A 19260-nucleotide genomic window follows, 5' to 3' on the forward strand; every position below is an offset into this window, starting at 1 on the left:
TTCTTTCTCTAACCCAGTTGTTAAGCGACATCTGTCAGTGTTACAATTCCCTTCTACCTTAGAGACCCTCAACACTTTTTGCTGGACTTTTTTCATTTCTAAACTGGAGAGATTGAGCGTTTTCCTATTCTCATGTATTTTTCTGTGATTTGGATTGTTTCTTTTGACTTTGGAGTCTGACAAACTCCATAGGCATCATCTTTACATTGACACACTGCACCTACAGTGCAATGGCACAGGGAAGTCTTAAATTTCCCAAAAGGTTTAAATACCTTCTCTTTGTGAAACTGTTTTCAAGTGAAGTGAAATTGACATTACTTACATTTTGTAACTTTCTAGACCCAACGCACACTATTTTACCACAGGCTGGCGGAGGGGTTACTTAGTATCCCCCTTGTCTAGTTTTTCATGTAACATTTTTGTTACTTTCTACAATTTAATACCTGGTGGCAGTGGTTTACTTTTTCCTACCATTGTGTGTTTTTACTGCCGGCTGTATTCACAGCTGTAGTATAGCACCCATGGGTGCCCACTTTGTCAAAATAGCTGTCTCTTTTTGCCATTTATTGTTGGAAAGGTTCTCCTTGAGATTTTTTCTGGGTGCCAAACTAGTTTGGTCCCTTTGTTTGTTTTGTCTGGTGAAGCCTGCCTTTGGCTCCAGTGCGTCTGGCAGGTCAGGAAGCGAGGGAGGTTCCTGAAACTCCCTTTGCTTGGTCTCTTTGGTTACAGGAATGCACACAAAGGTGACTGGCTGGCTGGCTGTGGTCCATCCATGGAGGACAGCCACCCTGCTGTGAGTGACAGCTAGGCTGCGAATGAATGCGAACGACTTGCATAAAAGGTGTGGTCTTTTGCAAGGTAGGCAGAGTCGACCACTGGACAAAGGAACCGAAGAAGAAATTTGCTGTAACCTCCTGGACCATTGGTTTGCCCAGTGAAGCCCTGCTGCATTGCTCAAGCTCCGAATTTCTAATCGACTAGAGAAGCCCTGCAAGGACTACTTCTCCCCTTGGGTTGGTCGGACTAATATGTCCCATGACGAACTCTACTGGAACTCATCTCTCGGCTGGCTGTACTTTGCTGCTGTAGGATCAAAGTGCCAGTGGATAGGAACACCAGAATAGAGTGCATCGCCTTTAAGCCAGACCCAAGCTCCAGGAAGATCTTCCGGGCTCCCTCGAAGCAGGACTGACCAAGCCTGAGACACCTCATCAGAGTGCTGGACCCCAGAACCAAGGAAAGTCCACTGGGTGTCCAAGAACCACAGTGGTGCTATTTGCGAGTAGCTGAAACCGCGAAGTGCCGCTGATATGAATTGTGCACATTGCTGCTGCCGACCTTCAAACCATAGCGCAGTCCCCAGATGTCCTCTTGTCACCATGACTGAGGCCCAGGAACAACAGGATCTGCAGGACTACAACAGGAACAGAAGCCAGCTGGAATCTTTTCTTCAGACCCCAGGTAATGTGAACTAAGGGGTACTTATCTCTCGTGTATCTTGCTTGTTCTCACTGGAGACTTGCATTGGCTGCCCTTTGCAGAGTTGCTTACAGCTTTGCCCTTCACAAGCCTCCCAGCTTGTGGCCCAACAGCGATTTCTTTTTACAACAAAACTCTAACATTGTGCAAGACTTTTGTGCTAATCTTCAAGAAGTGCCTCGGCTCCCCTAGTCTTTGCTCAATTGACATTGGCTGTTCTGGCTCCCTGAAAGACTCATTTTACCCTCTGACTTTGTGTTTAACTGTCCCTCCAAAAAGTCATACATACCTTATTTGTATAGCTGGGAAAGTATACATTGCTTTGGGGGATTCTAAAGTGCTTACCTGTTTGAGAAACGTGTTAACTATTGTTTCCTTCCCTAACCTTTTCTTTTTTCTATTACTTCAGTATTACAATTTAAGTGTGAAAAGGGATATATTAATGTCCAGTGTCCCAACTATGTCACCTCAGGGTGTAGCAAGTACATGTGTCATCCCAAAAGGGTGTCAACTTACTTTCTCCAGCATTGGATCTTTCATGGATTCACATGCTTAGAATATTCCCCGTCGTCAGGCTGGGAATCCCCGGTACATTATATAGACCCTTTCCCGTAGGAAAACTTTTTCGACGCTTATGCGTCCTATCCGCCTCGTTTTGCATCATGCGTGCCCGCGGCGTCAGGACGCCATGATATAAATACAGGACCCTCCCCCGCGCTCCCTCAGATTTCAACCGTCTTTCAAAGTAGTGGGATCCTCGTGGTTACCACTAGTAGAAATTAGGTTATTTTTTCTTTCGCTTCGGCGACGATATATTCTGGAGAATTATGTCCGGAAAAGCGTTATTTTGCCCTTGTGCGACATGTGGACTCAAAAAAGTCTATGAAGGTGATGCCCACAATGATTGTATCTACTGTCTCCACCCGCACCACACGGCGGATACATGTGAGATATGCCAGGGTTTCTCCCAAAAAACCCTTAAAGACAGAAAAAGAAGGTTGGTCGACTGGCTTAACGATGGAGCGGGGGCCTATCCGGCATCAGAAGTTGGCTCAACGGCCTCCAGGAGCAAGTCGGAACCTCCCTCGAAGAAGGTACGGCCGGTCGATAACCTCCCTGATGACAAGCATACGGGGAAGCATGCTGGGTCTTCCTCATCACACAAAAAGTCCTCCTCCTCCTCATTATCTAAGACGGTGAGGCAAGCGACGTCAAAATCCTCCTCAGGGGACCGTCATAGGTCTTCCGTGAGTCGGGATTCTTCAGCCGGGAAATCGGCATCCAAGTCTAAAGTCTCGGCGCTGGCTACTTGCTCGTCGACACCGGTGTCGTTGACGATGCCTATTACTGTTCAGGCTGCAGCGGTGGGGATTCCTTCGGCGACTCAGTCTATGGCTTGGCAACCAGAGGTCTACGACCCGGTCCCCCCTGAAGTCTTACTGCAGCCGGACACGGCCTTGCCAGCGCTGTCGGCGGAAGGGGAATGTGAATTGGTTTTACAGCCGTCGGATTTGGGCTTACGGCCTTCCACTTTGATGATGGCGAGTGGGGGTATGGTCCCTCTATCCTCGACGTTGCTGACCCCCCAGACGGTCTTGTCTCTGGATGTGCTTAATACGCTGCAGAAGCTCCTACAGCGTCTGGATACGCAGATCCCGCAACCTGGGACCTCATCGTTTTTTCCTGTACCTTCCGTCGACGAACAAGCTCAAACAGCCCGCTCGACGACCAAAAGCCCATCGGCCTCCCAGGTGGCGAAGGATCGTCCTCGAGAGCAGGAGGAGGGTGAGCTATCGGCGTCTGATTCTATCCAGGGTGACTCAGGGTCAGACATTTCCCTGTCACCGTCGAGAGACCCAACATGGAATTCGGATGTGGAGGTAGAGTCTACGAGGAGCCAGGCACAACCGTCTCCTCCGGATGATGTGGGAGCCTTCCACGCCATGATGGGAAAGGCGTGTTCCGAGTTCGGCTTGATTCCTGAGGAACAAAAGAAAGACTGTTTTCTCTTTGATCATATGGGTCAAAGGAGGAAATCGGTTTTCGCCATCCCAATTCTGGACCACGTGTGGCAAGAAGGCCTCAAGACGATGCGCCATCCGTTCTCGGAGCCGGCTATCAAGGGGCGTATAGAGAAAAAGTTTAAAGCTCCGGAGTCCACTCCAAAATGTCTAACGGCACAACCTCTGTCAGACTCCGTGGTGTCGGCGGCAGCGGCTAGGAAGGCCAGAGTGCAGCAAAAATGTTCGACCCCACCAGAAAGCGAGGCCAGGAGGCAGGACACCTTTGGAAAAAAGGTGCTCTCAGTTGGCGCGACGACGGTAAGGGCAGCCAATTCTTTGGCTATCGTATCAAGATACGATAGAGAAATGTGGCACAAACTAGCCCCTATCCTAGAACATCTGCCAGAAGAACACCGAAAAGCAGCCATGTTACTTGTACGAGATGGCGAAGAGGCTTCGAACCACGCAATTAATATTGCAGTTGACCTAGCAGAGTCTGGTTTCAAACAGATCAATCATGGCGTAGTACTTCGTCGACAAGCGTGGCTCAAATGTACTACTTTCCGTCCCGAAGTCCAATACAAGGTCCTTGACATGCCATGTGAAGGAGAACATCTGTTCGGAGAAAAGGTAGATGAAGCCCTGAAGGGGATGAAGGAAGACACGGATACTGCTAGGTCTCTGGGAACCCTCCAGACAGAAATTTTCGCTCCTTTCGCCCATTCAGGGGTGCTTCTGGAAACTCCCGCTTTGGAGCCTCTAGGGACCGGGGATTTAACAGGTCCTCGTACTCTTCACAAGGTTTCAGGCGTACATCCCAGTCGGCACGAAGAGGTAGAGATTATCAAGCCTCCAGAAGACGTGGCTCGGGTTCCTCTTCGACGAAGGGCAAGCAAACCGGCAACCAATGACGGCCTTCGGAACGTCCTGGGGGGCCGAGTCTCTCATCATATCGACCAATGGAAATGCATCACCACAGATCGATGGGTTCTGGAAACGATTCGCATGGGTCATGCGCTTCAATTCAAAGACAAGCCTCCACGTCTTCCGCCGGTGTTTTCGGCCCAGCCCCACCTTCGGGTCCTACGACAAGAGGTGGAGCTTATGCTAAAAAAGGGAGTGGTAGAAAAGGTTCCTGTGGCACAGGAAGGAAACTGAGTTTATTCCCGGTTCTTCGTTTGTCAAGAAGCCAAATGGAAAATGGAGGCCCATTCTCGACCTGAGGGTACTCAACAAATGGCTGAAGAGCTTAAAATTCAAAATGCTAAAGCTCCAGGAGGTTATCAGGTCGGTGCAACCCAAGGATTATCTGTCGTCACTGGACCTTCAAGACGCCTATTTTCACATCCCAATACGTCCACGACACAGGAGATATTTAAGGTTCGTCGTCAGACGAAAGCATTTCCAGTTCAAGGTCCTCCCGTTCGGTCTCAAGTCCTCCCCCAGGACGTTCACCAAGTGTCTGGCCCCTATAGCGGCCCATTTAAGAAAGGAAGGTCACCACGTCTATCCCTATCTAGACGACTGGCTGGTCAGAGGTTCGTCCACGGAACAAACACGAAACAGTCTGGGGGCCACGTTGTCCCTCTAACAGAAACTGGGCTTCTCGATAAACTTCAGCAAATCCTCCTTAGAGCCTTCGAGGACGTTGGTTTTTCTAGGTGCGGAGTTTCATACGCAAACAAACCTTGTAAGACCATCCAGCGAGAGAGTACAGAAATTACAAAGCAAGGCGTCGGAATGGCAATGCGGTACCAGGGTATCGGTGCGCAAATGCATGTCCCTGCTAGGGACTGTCATCCTGCATTCCGTTGATAAACAACTGCCGTCTGTTTGAGGCCTTGCCAGGAAGAATTTCTAGCGGACCGTTGGGCGCAGAGTCAAGGTCGCTGGTCCGACAGACTGGTCGTCGACAAGCAACTAGTACAAGCACTCTGCTGGTGGAAAGTGTCTTCTCATCTAACGAAAGGAATGCCTCTGGTGTCACCGGAGTTCCAGAAGACGGTGGTGACGGATGCATCGTTGAGCGGATGGGGAGCTCATCTGGATACGTTGCAGGTACAAGGCCGGTGGTCGTTACAAGAGGCCTCCCTGCATATCAACCTGCTGGAACTGAGAGCAGTGCGATGGGCTCTAAAATCATTCCTTCCTCAGTTGAGGAACTCGGTGGTGCGTGTCATGACGGACAACACAACTACAATGTTTTACTTGAGGAAGCAAGGAGGGACACGGTCCAGGTCCCTGTCGACGGAGGCACAAAAAATCTGGCATTGGGCACTGCAACACAACATGCAAATCTTGGCTTTCCACCTGCCAGGCGTGAGAAATGTGGAGGCCGATGCCCTCAGCAGACAACTGAACGATGTTCACGAATGGGTGCTGAACGACCAACAAATACAACACGTATTCAAGAAGTGGGGACATCCCTCCATCGATCTGTTCGCGACGAGGGACAACAGGAAATGCCTGCAGTATGCAAGCAGATGGCCTCAGCAGGGCTCTCTGGGGGATGCGTTCTCCTTTCCATGGACGAACAAATTCCTGTACGCATTCCCTCCATTTCCCCTTATCCGGAGGACGTTGCAATGGATCCTCAAGTACCCATGTCGGGTGATTCTGGTGGCCCCGTACTGGGCCAGACAGGTGTGGTTTTCAGACCTACTGCACCTAGCGGCGGCGGAACCGATGAGGTTCCAGAGGACCCCCAACCTTCTGTCTCGACAGGAGGGGGTTGTTTGGCATCACGACCCGGACAGCCTCAAATTGACGGCCTGGCTTCTGACTTCGCTGAATTTGGTCAGCTAACGATTCCGGAGGAATGTCGGCGTATTTTGCAAGCGGCAAGAGCACCTTCCACAAACACCTCATACTCGTACAAATGGAGGAGGTTCTGTCAGTGGTGCTCGGATCAACCAGGTCTGGTTCCGCAGTCGATCAAGCCGGAACAGCTCCTTCCATACTTGCTAAGGGCCTATCGGTATCGTCGATAAAAGTACACCTAGCCGCCATTTCCAGGTTTACACGTCAACGACATTCCACACCATTATTCAGCGACCGCCTGATTAAGCACTTCCTTAAGGGCCTATTTCGGAGTTTTCCTCCAGAGAAGAAATTTCCTCCGGCGTGGAGCCTCAATTTGGTGTTAGCGTCTTTTATGAAACCTCCTTATGAACCAATGTCGTCATCGCCTCTAAAGTTTTTGTCGTGGAAGTTGGCCTTTCTGGTCTCCATCACTTCAGCCCGACGTATTTCAGAAATCCAAGCTCTAATGGTAGACCCACCGTACTTACGTTTTTTCAAGAACAAGGTGGTCCTAGCCACTAACCCACAGTTCATACCGAAAGCTCCGTCAGTGTTCCATAAACACTCCTCTATTGTCTTACCTACGTTTTTTCCAGAACCATGCTCGGGAGCGGAGCGTACGTTACACACACTGGACGTAAAAAGGGCTCTCAAGTTCTATCTTCATCGCACGCAACCTTTCAGAGAAACAAGGCAGTTGTCCGTGGCCTATGGGTTGGGTGCTAAAGGCAAAGCCATTTCAAAGCAAGGACTGTCGAGATGGGTGTCATCTACCATTTCGTACTGCAATTCCAAGCCAGGGAAGCCTCTTCTACGAAGGCCAAGAGCTCATTCAACTAGAGCGGCGGCATCGTCGACGGCGCTGTGGTCTGGAGTCCCGCTGGGGGACATCTGCATGGCGGCTTCCTGGGCGGCTACACACACTTTTACCCGCCATTACTTCCTGTCGCAACAACATGCCGAAGATACCCGGATGGGACAGGCGGTGCTTAGACACCTATTCCAATAAGGTAAGCCCCGGCTGAAGGATTAGATCCTGTTGTAATTGTGTTTCAATATTGTCCGCTTTTCTATGCTAATGATTAATGATGTGTACACGACCATAGGGAACGGGCATTGTGAGAAGTATGCGGTTTTGCATGCACGCCTCCTCTTTTAGGGATGGTACTGCTATGTAATCTATTCTAAGCATGTGAATCCATGAAAGATCCAATGCTGGAGAAGGGAATAGTTTCTTACCTGTAACTCCATTTCTCCAGCATTGGTATCTTTCATGGATTCACATGCGCCCTCCTGCCTCCCCTGGACATGCAAACCGGTTCCCCCACTACTTTGGGGGCCGAAATCTAAGGGAGCGCGGGGGAGGGTCCTGTATTTATATCATGGCGTCCTGACGCCGCGGGCACGCATGATACAAAACGAGGCGGATAGGACGCATAAGCGTCGAAAAAGTTTTCCTACGGGAAAGGGTCTATATAATGTACCGGGGATTCCCAGCCTGACGACGGGGAATATTCTAAGCATGTGAATCCATGAAAGATACCAATGCTGGAGAAATGGAGTTACAGGTAAGAAACTATTCCCTTATTGAACTGAAGGAGTGTATTTTGATGTGTATTTTAAGTGTTGGATTTTGCTCCCTTCTAAAGAAGGCTTATTTTAAAACTGACTGTTGAATTAATACATAATTTCATCAAAAAACCTGGAGTATGTGTTATTTGAATACCTCTCGCTGTGACTCTGTTGCAACCCTACAGCTCACTTTGACCCCTCTTGAGATGAGCCTAGCTGCTTAGTCACACTACCAACTTGGGTAGTACAGGACTATACCAAAGGTTGGGTTACCTATTGCCAAGAGGAGAAGGCTAGTGTAGTCTCTTACAGGGTTACCACATGCAATCTTGCTTAACATTGCCAGTCAAATAACCCAATAGAATGTACTCTATCACACATTCTTCATTAAATGCTCCACTTACTAGACTCTGGGCTAGTATTGAACACATCAAGGTTCGCTTAGCGGCTCTATCCGTGTAACCACTTTTCAAAGCAAGTTTTCCTGGCGAAAAGTCCCCGTCATTAAGGCATTCATGGAGGAAGTAAAAAGACTTTACCTTCCCATTTCAAACCCGCCTCCAGGGTGGGACCTAAATGTGGTACTTGCAAAGCTCATAGTACCCCCCCTTTGAGACTATTCACAAATCCAACCTTACACACTTTACATATAAAACAGTTTTATAGGTGGCTAATGTTAGGTAAGAATTGGTGCAATCTCACTGTGTGAAACTACACAAGACTTACCTGCTTGTAATTGGGTAAACCCACCTTTTGGTAACGGTATGTACTACACAGGTTGGTAGAGTGATTGAGCAGCCTGTCCTAGCTCCAGGGGGGTACATTTGAGGTGTATAGATGAAATCCGTTAATACACGTGGCCAAGTAACACTTTTACTCAAGGTTTCAGTTAAAAATTATTTAAGTTTTAAATGAGCATTCTTCAAAAAGGCAATTCTTTGTAACGATTCGTCAACTTTGGAAATGCATTACAGAATCAATAAAGCTGGTGAATAATCTTTTGATATGCTCAAATACACTTCTCCTACACCCCGAAGTGACTTCAATTACAAGGATAGTATTTGAATTTATATATCACACCAATATACTTTGTACACTCTTTGGTTGCAGAAAGGAAGGGTTAAGGAAAATAAAATCGTTAGAACAGTTTCTTAAAAAGGAGAGGACAACTGAATGGTCCAATTAAATCTAGCTAAGCCTTTCCCAGCAGTAAAAGTATTCAATAAGCTACAACCTATGGAGAGACACTCAATGCCAAAGTCGATGGATTCAGAAGAGTGCCGTCCGGGAGCTAGGACAGCCAAACTCAGTTGGATAAAGTCTATAGTTCTGATGCACTTCTTGAATAAAATTATTTCAGTCGGATTGTTCCAAAGGAAATCAATGAAGAGAAACAAGCTGTTAAGCCTGTACAAAGGGGAGTTGAAATCAACTCAGTTAAGCAAGTGCAAATCTCAGTGAGACAGCACGACTTAAGTTGAGAAGGTAAGTATCCTCAAGCCCAAATAGTACCTCTGGTTGAATGAAAAATGGCCCATCTGGATGTCTTCTTCCCGCAGCTATGTAGACCCTGGTTCCTGAGCCTCAGTCATGGAGAAACTAGGGAGGATTTCTGGAGGGCTCCTGCGGCAGTACTCTGGGGAAAATCGGCAGCTACAGGCTCTTTGAATCAGTGGCACTTTGCGGTTTCAACGCTTCGCAAACAGCACTGTGCAGAACAAATCTCTGGTTGGACTTTCCTTGCTCCCTCGAGCCTGGACTCTGGTGAGGGGACTCTGGATCGGGAATTCCTGCTTTTGGAATATCCTTGGGAGACTCCTGGAACTGTTGGCCGGAGGAGTTCCTCCGCAGATGTTGCACTAGGTTATGGACAAATTGACCCCTGGCAATGGGCTTCTGCAGCAATGGAGAGGCACAGCAAGTCTGGGATTGCGTCAGTGGAGTTCGCTCTAGGTTAGTTGGTCCCACTAACCCAAGGGAAGAATTCGGCCCTTCCGGAGCATCTGTCGATTCGAAAAAGGTCAGCACAGCAGCAGGGCTTCACAGGTACTTGGAGATTCAGGAGGTTGTAGTGGGCTTCTCTTAACGGTTTCTTTTTCTTCCAGTGGTCTTCTCTGCCTCTAGTCCCAAAAACCTTGCCTCTTAAGCAAGTTTTCCCTTTCATGCACAGTCTAGGCTGTCAATCACACAGCAGGGTGGTTGTTCTTTCAAGACAGCCAGCTGTCTGATCAGGCACACCTAGAGACAAAGCACAGGGGCGTTTCGGGACCCCCTCACATTGTCCTTCCAGACACACTGGAGCCAGGGGCAGGTTTCAGGCTGAAGCCCGGCAAAGGCAAAACACAGACAGGGCTCAAATCTGTCAACGCATGAGTAAAAGCCAAGAAAGACCTCAAACAGAAAATGGCAAAAAAAGAAGACTGGGGAGGGGTGATGGTGGGGTTGTTTTATGGGGCATTTTGACAAAATGGACACCTAGGGGTGCTGTACTGCAGCTAAGGGTTCAGCCTGCGGTAGAATAGCACAATGGTAGTAAAAATTAAACCACTGCCAGCAGCCATTTAAAGTAGTGTCTCTGTTCACTAACTAGGTTGTCCTCCTATACATCTAGAGTATAGAAATCAAACCATACACCGGGTATTGGTGAATTGCAGGCTGTGGAGGATGCAGCTCTTCTAGCGAGTGTACAAAATGCAGTTGGTCTTGGGACTACTTAGGCCCACCTGTTGCCGGCTTTGGGTCTTCCCTGTCACTCAGAAGTGGCTCTTGGGACAGCAGCTGTTACTGGTCCGTCACTGGCAGTCGCTGTATTGGCTGCGGATGTCCTCTTTCACATCTTCGGTTCCAGTGGTCGTTGACTTTCTGCTCCTGGGACCTATTTTTATATTTAGGAAAACTGGCTGAGCCCACCAGACATACATTGATTCAAACTTGGAGGATAGTGGGAGTCTGTCCAAAACTCTCGCACGACAAACTTGTTCCAGGCAGGCACACTTCAGGACACAGACCAGAGGAGTTATGGTCACCTTCCCCACTTTCTGTCCCTTCAGGCACTCAGCTGTGGCAGTATTTCCAAGTGAAACCCTCCAAAGACAAGAGACCCATCAGGAACGCTCTACCCATGCAGATAGAATAAGGCTAGCGTAAGAACAAGTCATCATGGAAAAGGCCTTTGACGAGGAGAGCCTCCATTTTAGGCAAATGGCGACCCTAGTGACCTTTGTCTCTGCTGTGATGGCAGCCTAGCACTAGTCCACAAAAAGTCGTGCAAAACTTGACACTGCCAACATCCTGTCAAATGAACTAGCTGTAACTAAATGTTACTGGAATAGTGAGAAAAAGGGAGACCATGTTTCCCCTCCACACTCCTCATAAGGTGGGGTGTGCTGATCTCTTAAAAAAAACCCCAAAAAATAAATAATGCAGGAGGGACAAAAGGGTGTCACCCTGCCATAGTAACATGTGTTAACACAGGTGAAATAAAAAGGAAAGCTCAAGGAGCTTCCAGCAACATTGCAGAGAAAGTGCTGTGCGCTGCAATAATAAAATGTAGATGGCAGAAAATGAGGCAATCATAATTCAATTTAAAGGTCCAAAAATATGTAAAGGTTTCCCAAGGTTAGAGTTCAAACAATAAGTGAGTTTGGAAATAGGTTCCCATTCACTCAGGAGAATCAGTCCAAAAATGCGGGGCACCCACAAAGTGGGAAGATTTTCACTCAAGAATGAAAATCTATCCCAACAAATGGCGTGGTCCCAGTCCACATACTTGTTGCCAGATAGTCTGCTACTGGGGTGGGTGTGAAACAAGTAGTTGTCCCTGATTGGACAACTACTGGTTGTTTAAATGGGGGAAGGTCCTTACCATTGGTGAGCTTGGACTTGCTTCCAACTCGAATCTTGGATAAAAGTAGCACTTTTGCAGCTGATCTTCAGATCTACGTTGGAGCAAATAATCCCTCGAAGGGCAGCCAGCTGAAGATCATATGATTACTCCTGAAGTGGGCCAGCATCCCCTCCTTTGTCCAGCCTGTTAAGCTGTGCTCCTCTAATCTCTGTTACTGGGTGGTGATTAAGCCTGCAGTGGGGCCAACTAGTCTCTGCCTTTTTCAAGGATCCAACCCTTCAGAGACTTTGGAACTGTCCATTGACCGCCTGGTGGACTGAGCAATTTCTTGTGGGCTACTTAGCCAGAACCATCCATATTCCAAATTCATGTCCGGAACTTTGGTATTCGCGAGCTTGTGCCATAAATCGCATTCTACCTGGATTTTATCTTCCCACCTTCATGGGAACCTGTCCTATGGCAGCTGCTGTGACCGTAACTGGAAGGATGCTGGTCATCACCTGCAAACTGAAAGCTGCAACACTCCATCCAGTGAAGTGTCTGAAGAAGGCCTGTATCGTTGGATTCTGCATTCCTTCACCGACTAGGGTTGGATATTGCACCAGCCAACATGAAGAACCTTTGAACCCGCATCTCCTGGGCACCGCTCACTTTAACCAACAACGGTAGATAGAGCCCCCAGCGACACCCAGACTATCCATAAAGCCATCTAGGAAAAATGGAGTCTGGGTGGCAAGTACGCATCAGTGTGCTTGTGTCCCCCCTGTCCTCCATAGGGTAACATTGGGAATAGGTCCCTTTGTTTCCGAACTCCATTCCACTTACTTTTTTTGTTGGTAAATTGTTGTAGAACTTTTTTTTAAAAAAGTTTGAAACTAATCACCACCGCAAGCTCAATGCATCCTTTTTAAGAAAACTCAGTAGTAAGAACCATAAGTGATTTTGGACACACAAACCCCTTCATTTTAGGGCTTGGTCTTCTCCAGTTAGGATATTGGTTTTGTGCTTGTTTCCCATCATTTACAACACCTGCTTTACTTGATTAAGTTATGTTTATTAAGTGAACCTTTGGTGACTGCTTATATTTGTATGATAGAATATTGTGGGATACTACCCATTTTTCTTGCATAAGGCCTAAAATGAATCGCTACATTTTTATAATTTATTGGGTAATATGAATGTTTGCCAGAGTGTGTGGGCTCATTGAGGCCCCTTGACCCCACTCACTCCCTTGTGACCCAAGTCTGGACTGTTCCACCTACTTGATTAGGTTTTGGCTAACCCCTCAGTGCTTCTTGATCTCTATAGAGTGGGCTCCTAAAATCTGTCCAACAGGCCAGAATTTAGAAATCCATCTCAACGGTAGCTATACGCGATAAACAAATGTGCACACTGAAAATAACGCAGAAACAGTAAAAATGTAAGTGCTGCCGCCAGCTTGTCTTTAGTCACCTATAAAAATAACTCCGTCCCATGTGTAAAAAGCTAGGTTGATGGAAAATTATCCCCATTACACTGCTTTGTAAGATGCGGTGTGCAAGGCTAAAAATGCTAGAATTCAAAAGGGAAATGTTTCCAAGTACTCTGTCTGAAGGCCTGATCAGTTTCTCATAACCAGTGACCGAAAGGGAAGGGAACCTGAGGGGTTCACTCACTTGTCAGGGCAGTAGCCAAAACAAAACAAAGCAAAAAGAAAGGGAGTCTTTGGGAGTAAATCTGATGAAAGATCATCTTTCCTAACCAATGCAGATGTTATATGGATTTTCTATAAAGCCAATATTAATGCCCAACTAACCTTTAGTGAACATGTTAAGGTAAGAATAGTCCACCACTAGAAAGGGTTTGGGGTATGCTTAGCATGTGACTCTAAAACACACTCCTTTTCTTTTGTTTTACTTGTGATCTTCAGCTGTGCTTACTTTGTAGTTTTGTACATTATGTAACTTCTTGTATTTCAACAAGGTTTCATTTTTCATGTTGCTTTTAAAATCATTTTCTAAACTATTTTAGCACCGGATAGATTGTACAATGTTTTCAGAACGCTAGCTTACGAAATGGGTGGCAAAATATACATTTTTAAATCGAGCCTTTGGAAAAACACTTACTTGTCAGTGGTGAAACAATACTGATGGCTTGTGAATCTTACATCCACAGGTGCATGGAGAAATGCTATAGAAGACTATGCAGTTGAAGACTGGAATGAAGACGTAAGTGTCTTTCTGAGCAAGGGCTTGCATTACATTTTTTGGTTGGTTGGGCATCGGTGTACCAGTTTATTCATTTGATGAATGTTAGAATAAATATAGCATGTCGACCAAAGATGATCCAAACTGAGTAGCATAGCAGTCGAGTTTCCCTCCGGTGAGGTAAGAAGGCTTGTAGGTAGGTAAAGTTGGGCCAAATATTACATGGGTTTACTGAAAAAAGTTATCTTGATTACAGAATTTCAAAATAAGTAACCATGAGTTTAAAAAAAACTATGGCAAGAACAGAGTCAAAACTGTATAATGGCCTTATTGTAGATCCTTTCCACTTCTTAGCATACTTAAGACATATACCCTAGGGCAAATGCTGTACATTAAAACACTAACTGGTGGGCTGGCATGTGAATCTAAGTAGATACAAGCATCAGAAATACGATTACGGTGAGTAATGTATCATATATATATATATCTCCTTTTTATAATTATTTTACTCTCAATGAGCTGTTGGTGGGAATGCCTTCGGAGGGCCGAAGTCCAGAATGTTGGAGGTAAAGGAGTAAAATAAGGATGCGTGTGTGCATTCGACCAAATAAGGCTTAGCAGGGTTGGCCAGGCTCCGATAGTGCAACTCATGTGGAACAGACATGTGGGTGGGTGCTGAGAGGAGAGTATGCGGTGGTCAGGAAAAGTCTGTGATCAAGAGGGGTTGATGTTGCGCACGCCTTATTTGTGACTGGGGATGCAGAAAAGTTAGCATGTTTTAATTTTGTATATGTATCCAGTGTAGTTACATGTGAATTGGATGTGTTAATTTAGTGTTCTTTGTTTAAGTTGATACATATTAGATTTGCAAGCACATAGAAAGACATGCCAAAACCACCAAATTAAATATAAATCACGATCCTAATGTGCCAGCAAGTGCCTAGAAACTGGGCAACAAGGAGTTTTCATAATACTCATGCAAGGAAGGGGACTGGCTGTAGAGAACCTACTCTGGAGTAAACTAGTTATTAAACATGCATGCATACTGATATACATACAAAGGGCATTTATAAATGAACATGTAGTGGCCTTTTTTTTTTATAAATGGATTAAAATGCGACAGTCAGGGTTTGACTTTGAGAAACAGTTTTTGCAGAGTTTGAGGCCAGGGGGATGGGTAAATAAGTAAATATGACCTTGGCTGATCCGCTCAGCTAAAGGAACCAGCCGTGATTTTTAATGGCCTGGTAGTATCGCTGAATGCGGATATCCTCTCTTAAGTGCATGGGAGCTTGACAGAGGGCATCGGCTATTTGTTTTTGACCAGCAATAAACGTTGGGTGAAGCAACGCTTGAGACAAAATTGACTGATACTCGATGTGATTTGATTATTTACACTGGATGTGGCCAGGGGCCATGCGTCTTGAAATGGTAGTTATCTAGATTAGAATGTTCCGGGACACCAGTAAAATTGGGGTGGATGAGAGGGTTATCGCTAGTTGAAAGGGAACCTGTTTAGTCTGCTTTTTTTTTTAAATATCCAAGCGAACCATGTGCAATTATGTTTGAGTTTTCAGGTCAGTTGCGACTTGCAATGGATTGTTTTGTATATGAATGTTTAACCATGTGCTGATGTCATGACCTACCCTGGACGAATTCCCAAAGATGGGTATGCTATGCATATGATCTGAAGATGGTAGTTAAGATAACCATGTCCATTGAGAGAGGAAGAATTGGAGATGGATGTCATTTCTTTGTATAGGTTTTGACCAATCATCTATTTGGGGGGGGATTGTAATAAAACATATGGCAATTTTTTTTAACTTTCTCAAAAATGTATGTCATCTTATGTGGTTCAGTGAGACTTGGGTTAGTTTGACTCGACATGGTCATCTAGCTTCTCCACGGACGATTGTACAATAACAAAACGTGCACTCTCTTAAGTGGTGGGCCTTCTTGGTTAAGATGATTATGACCCATTCATACAGGAGTCAGGAGATGGCTTGAGTGCTGTAGACTTGTGTACAGCATGCCTGAGCTTGTCATAGGTCTGCACTGCATTCTGATATCCGGTGTTGAAGCGAAGTGTGGTGTCAACCACCCCATATTTGGTACCTTGAAAAGGGCCCCAAATCCACAGAACTGAGAAGCACAGAAGAAAATCTCCCTCACCCCCCTGCTGATGATCACACAGCCAGTACATAAGTTGAGCATGTGTTCCCCACACCTTATAAAGCATTATAGGGTACATACACCTAAAATGAAAATGTATTAGTTCTTCTCCAGCATGGGGTCTGGCATGAATTCACATGCTCATGAATGTTCCCAATCGTCTGCTGGTAATCCTTGGTAAAAGACAACTGTTTCACTTTAAAACTGTATTTTTCCTTTAAACCAATCATTGTCTTTTGGGTCATACAGCCCCATCCAATGACCGTCCTCTCCCTAAACTCCACCCCTGTGGGCCATCTTCAGATTTTCACTGCATGCTTCAGTTTTGGGAGTCCTAAAGTTGCTCTCAAGCTATTTTTGTGTTTTTCGGATGTTTATCCAAAATAGTAAAAAAAAAATTTTATTTTTATTTTTTTATTTTTTTTATTTATTTATTTTTTTTGCTTAAATATATTCGACGAAGGACCGTGGCTGGCAGCGGGGATACGCTACCAGCAAAACCTCAGCCACCGTCTGATCGTCATAGACGTTTCGAGATCGCCCAGCCTCCGGCCTACTTCATGACTTTTGAACCATGAGTAAAGATGAAAGGGGCCCCTAGGGGTCCCTCGTGCTATGGAAACAAGGCAATGACCATACACGAAAAGATGCACCAGACACAAGTTTTCAAATTCCCAATGCTAGGGTTTATTGCAAGCAAAAGATGGTATCAATTGGCCAATTCTGATCTCACGCGACGTGAGTTTCCTAGACCTCGAGGGACGCAAGAGAGCGAATTACGTACATCAGTTACATATATACAAAATGCATATCATACAATCAGCAAAGTCATGTTCAACACCCCTCTGTATTAAGTTCCTTTGAACTCGGGATGACGATGGACATATCTGACGGGTATGACGATTATAATGCTTTCGATGTCTATTCTAGTAACAATGTGCAATTTAGAAAGTGCGGAGGCATCTTTTAGAACATGGTGGTTCTGTTCTTGGAAGCAATCTGTACACGGGCGAAGAGCCACATTCCAAGCTTTGCTATTTATGAGGTACTATTTGTGTCCTGGGAGCCGACACGTTCTAAAGGGTTTTGCGAAGGGGGGCCGTAAGAGAAGCATAATTCAAGCCTTTAACTGTATTATTCTAACATATTCTACCATCGTACGAGACTGGCTGGCAGCTGTGAAGTGATTAAATGCCCTGCAGCTTCCTCCCAAGGCTGCAGAGAGGGAGCGTAGCATTCCTCTCTGGGCTACTCATGAGGAGTTTCAGCAAACTCTTCAGCCCCGCGACCTTGTCCTTTCATATTCATACAACAATGTTAACAGTTGAGCAGAGTAAGCAGAATCCGCAAGAATTGCAAGTGGCAAAGCAATTTTTAGACAGAAAGCAATGAGCAATGGTTAACAAGCAAAATGTCGATTCTTACTACATTTAAAATGGCCGCTCGTCGGTCAAGCATAGCAGTTCATTTTTCTCCAATTCGGTGCATAAGATGGTTGGCCCATGGCCATCAAGTTACGTTTATCATTCAAATGAAGGGTATTCATTTTTCCAGATTGACCAAGAGAATAAGAAAAGTCGAAGCCTCTTCAAACCTTTCCCGAACTGTGGATTATGGAACGTCTTTGTGGAACATCGGCATCATAACTGCATATTGCCTTCAGCCGGACCACAAAGAGGGATGCAAGGTGTGCCATGGTTTCTCGAAAAAACCAAAAAAAGACTGCTACAGCAGACTCAGCATGGCTCAATTCGAGCAAGGCCACTGATGGTCCGAGGAGCAAACTTCCCTCCGAGGCCAGGTCGAGATCCTTTGAGGACACCCCGCCCATGGGGGTTTAAGAGAAGACCAAGCTCTGCACCGCTGATGCGGGTCCTGAATCAGGCAACAGGCGATCACCATCATCAGCAACCTCTTTAGTGAGCCTAACATCTAAAGGGTACTCTTCAAAGAGGAAGTCCCCAAACCCTGCAAAACTCATTTTCGTAGAAAAGCCGACAAAAGGACAAATCCAGAGAGGACTGTGGAAGCTGGCAAAGGCCTTGTAGCATGGCAGGTCAAGCAGAGTCAAGGGCAGGTCGAAAAAAAAGCAGCAACACATTTCATCATCCAAGTCAATGACGACTGCGGCAAAATCGCTGTAGACTGGGTCCGCGAAGGAGGGGGCGGCCACTTCATGGGTGGTGGTACGCCCAAGGCGAGCTACGACTGTGTAAGCAGCAATGAATTCGGCGCCCACTCCGAGGTCTGGGATGGACCCAGCGACCACAACAACCTCCTGAGAAGGAGAGAGCAGGTCCCTCTGGCAGTTTTCCTGGTGAGTGTATCGGGGGCTGCCCCCAGGCAGTCCGGAGCAGATCTACTCTAGTACCGACAAGGGCAATGATCTGCAGGACGATTGCTACACAATCACAAGAGGCGGCCTATCAGCCCAGACCCGACTCTGCTGGCTCTGTTCACCCATAGGCATAGGGATGTGCCAGAGAGAGATTTCAATGATCCTGCACACGCTGGTCACCAAAATCCAGCAGAGGATATCTCCAGGACCTATGCCTTCACGGGACAAGCAAACCCACCCCCCCCCCCCCCCCCCTCCCCTATCGCCTCCCCCTGTTCACCCCCCCTCCCAAGCTGAGCCCTACCCCTCAAAAGGGCCCTAACCATCATCCGATTCCTCTGCCACCTCATCGCTAAAAGACCCCACCCAGAGCCCTGGATCTGCACAGGGGCATGGGCACAGCCACCACGGCCGCTGGCGGTAACGACTTCATCGCGGCTGACGGGCAGACTTCACATGCAGACAAGCCCCATAGAGCCTCCCCACCCAATAGCTTTGGATCCTTTCATTCTATCATATCAAGGGCCTCTGAACTGTTTCAGCAAACCCCAGAGGAGACCAAGAAACCAGGCTTCCTATACCAACAGCGTGAGTCAAGAAGACCATCTTGTTTCGTCCCTTTCTGGCATCTGGGCGGCATCTGACATCTGGGAGGAGGGCCTGGCACTAATGGAAAAAGCAGAGTATGTCCCGACCAAGCGGGATAGGCTTGAGAATTAGTACCGGGTCCCAGATTCGGGCCAGAAGTGCTTAAGGTCTTAGCCCTCGCTCGACTCCATGGTCTCGAAGAAGTTGGATGCAATTGGCAAGAGACTAATTTGCACGGCAGCTTTTACCATCAAGGCAGCTAAAGCCCTAGCC

At 46.7% G+C, this 19260-nt stretch overlaps 1 protein-coding gene across 11 annotated transcripts in view; it reads left to right on the forward strand.

Moving 5' to 3' along the window:
- Window positions 1-19260, forward strand: part of UBAP2 (ubiquitin associated protein 2) — a 1758279-nt gene that overhangs the window by 519437 nt on the left and 1219582 nt on the right. For all 11 annotated transcript variants that reach the window (XM_069626852.1, XM_069626853.1, XM_069626850.1 and 8 more), the window contains one exon: window positions 13858-13910. In XM_069626852.1, coding sequence (XP_069482953.1) covers window positions 13858-13910 — 53 coding nt within the window. The remainder of the gene's footprint in view (window positions 1-13857; window positions 13911-19260) is intronic.

Source organism: Ambystoma mexicanum, chromosome 6p (genome assembly GCF_040938575.1).
Source record: "Ambystoma mexicanum isolate Mex_15411 chromosome 6p, UKY_AmexF1_1, whole genome shotgun sequence".
NCBI lineage: Eukaryota > Metazoa > Chordata > Amphibia > Caudata > Ambystomatidae > Ambystoma > Ambystoma mexicanum.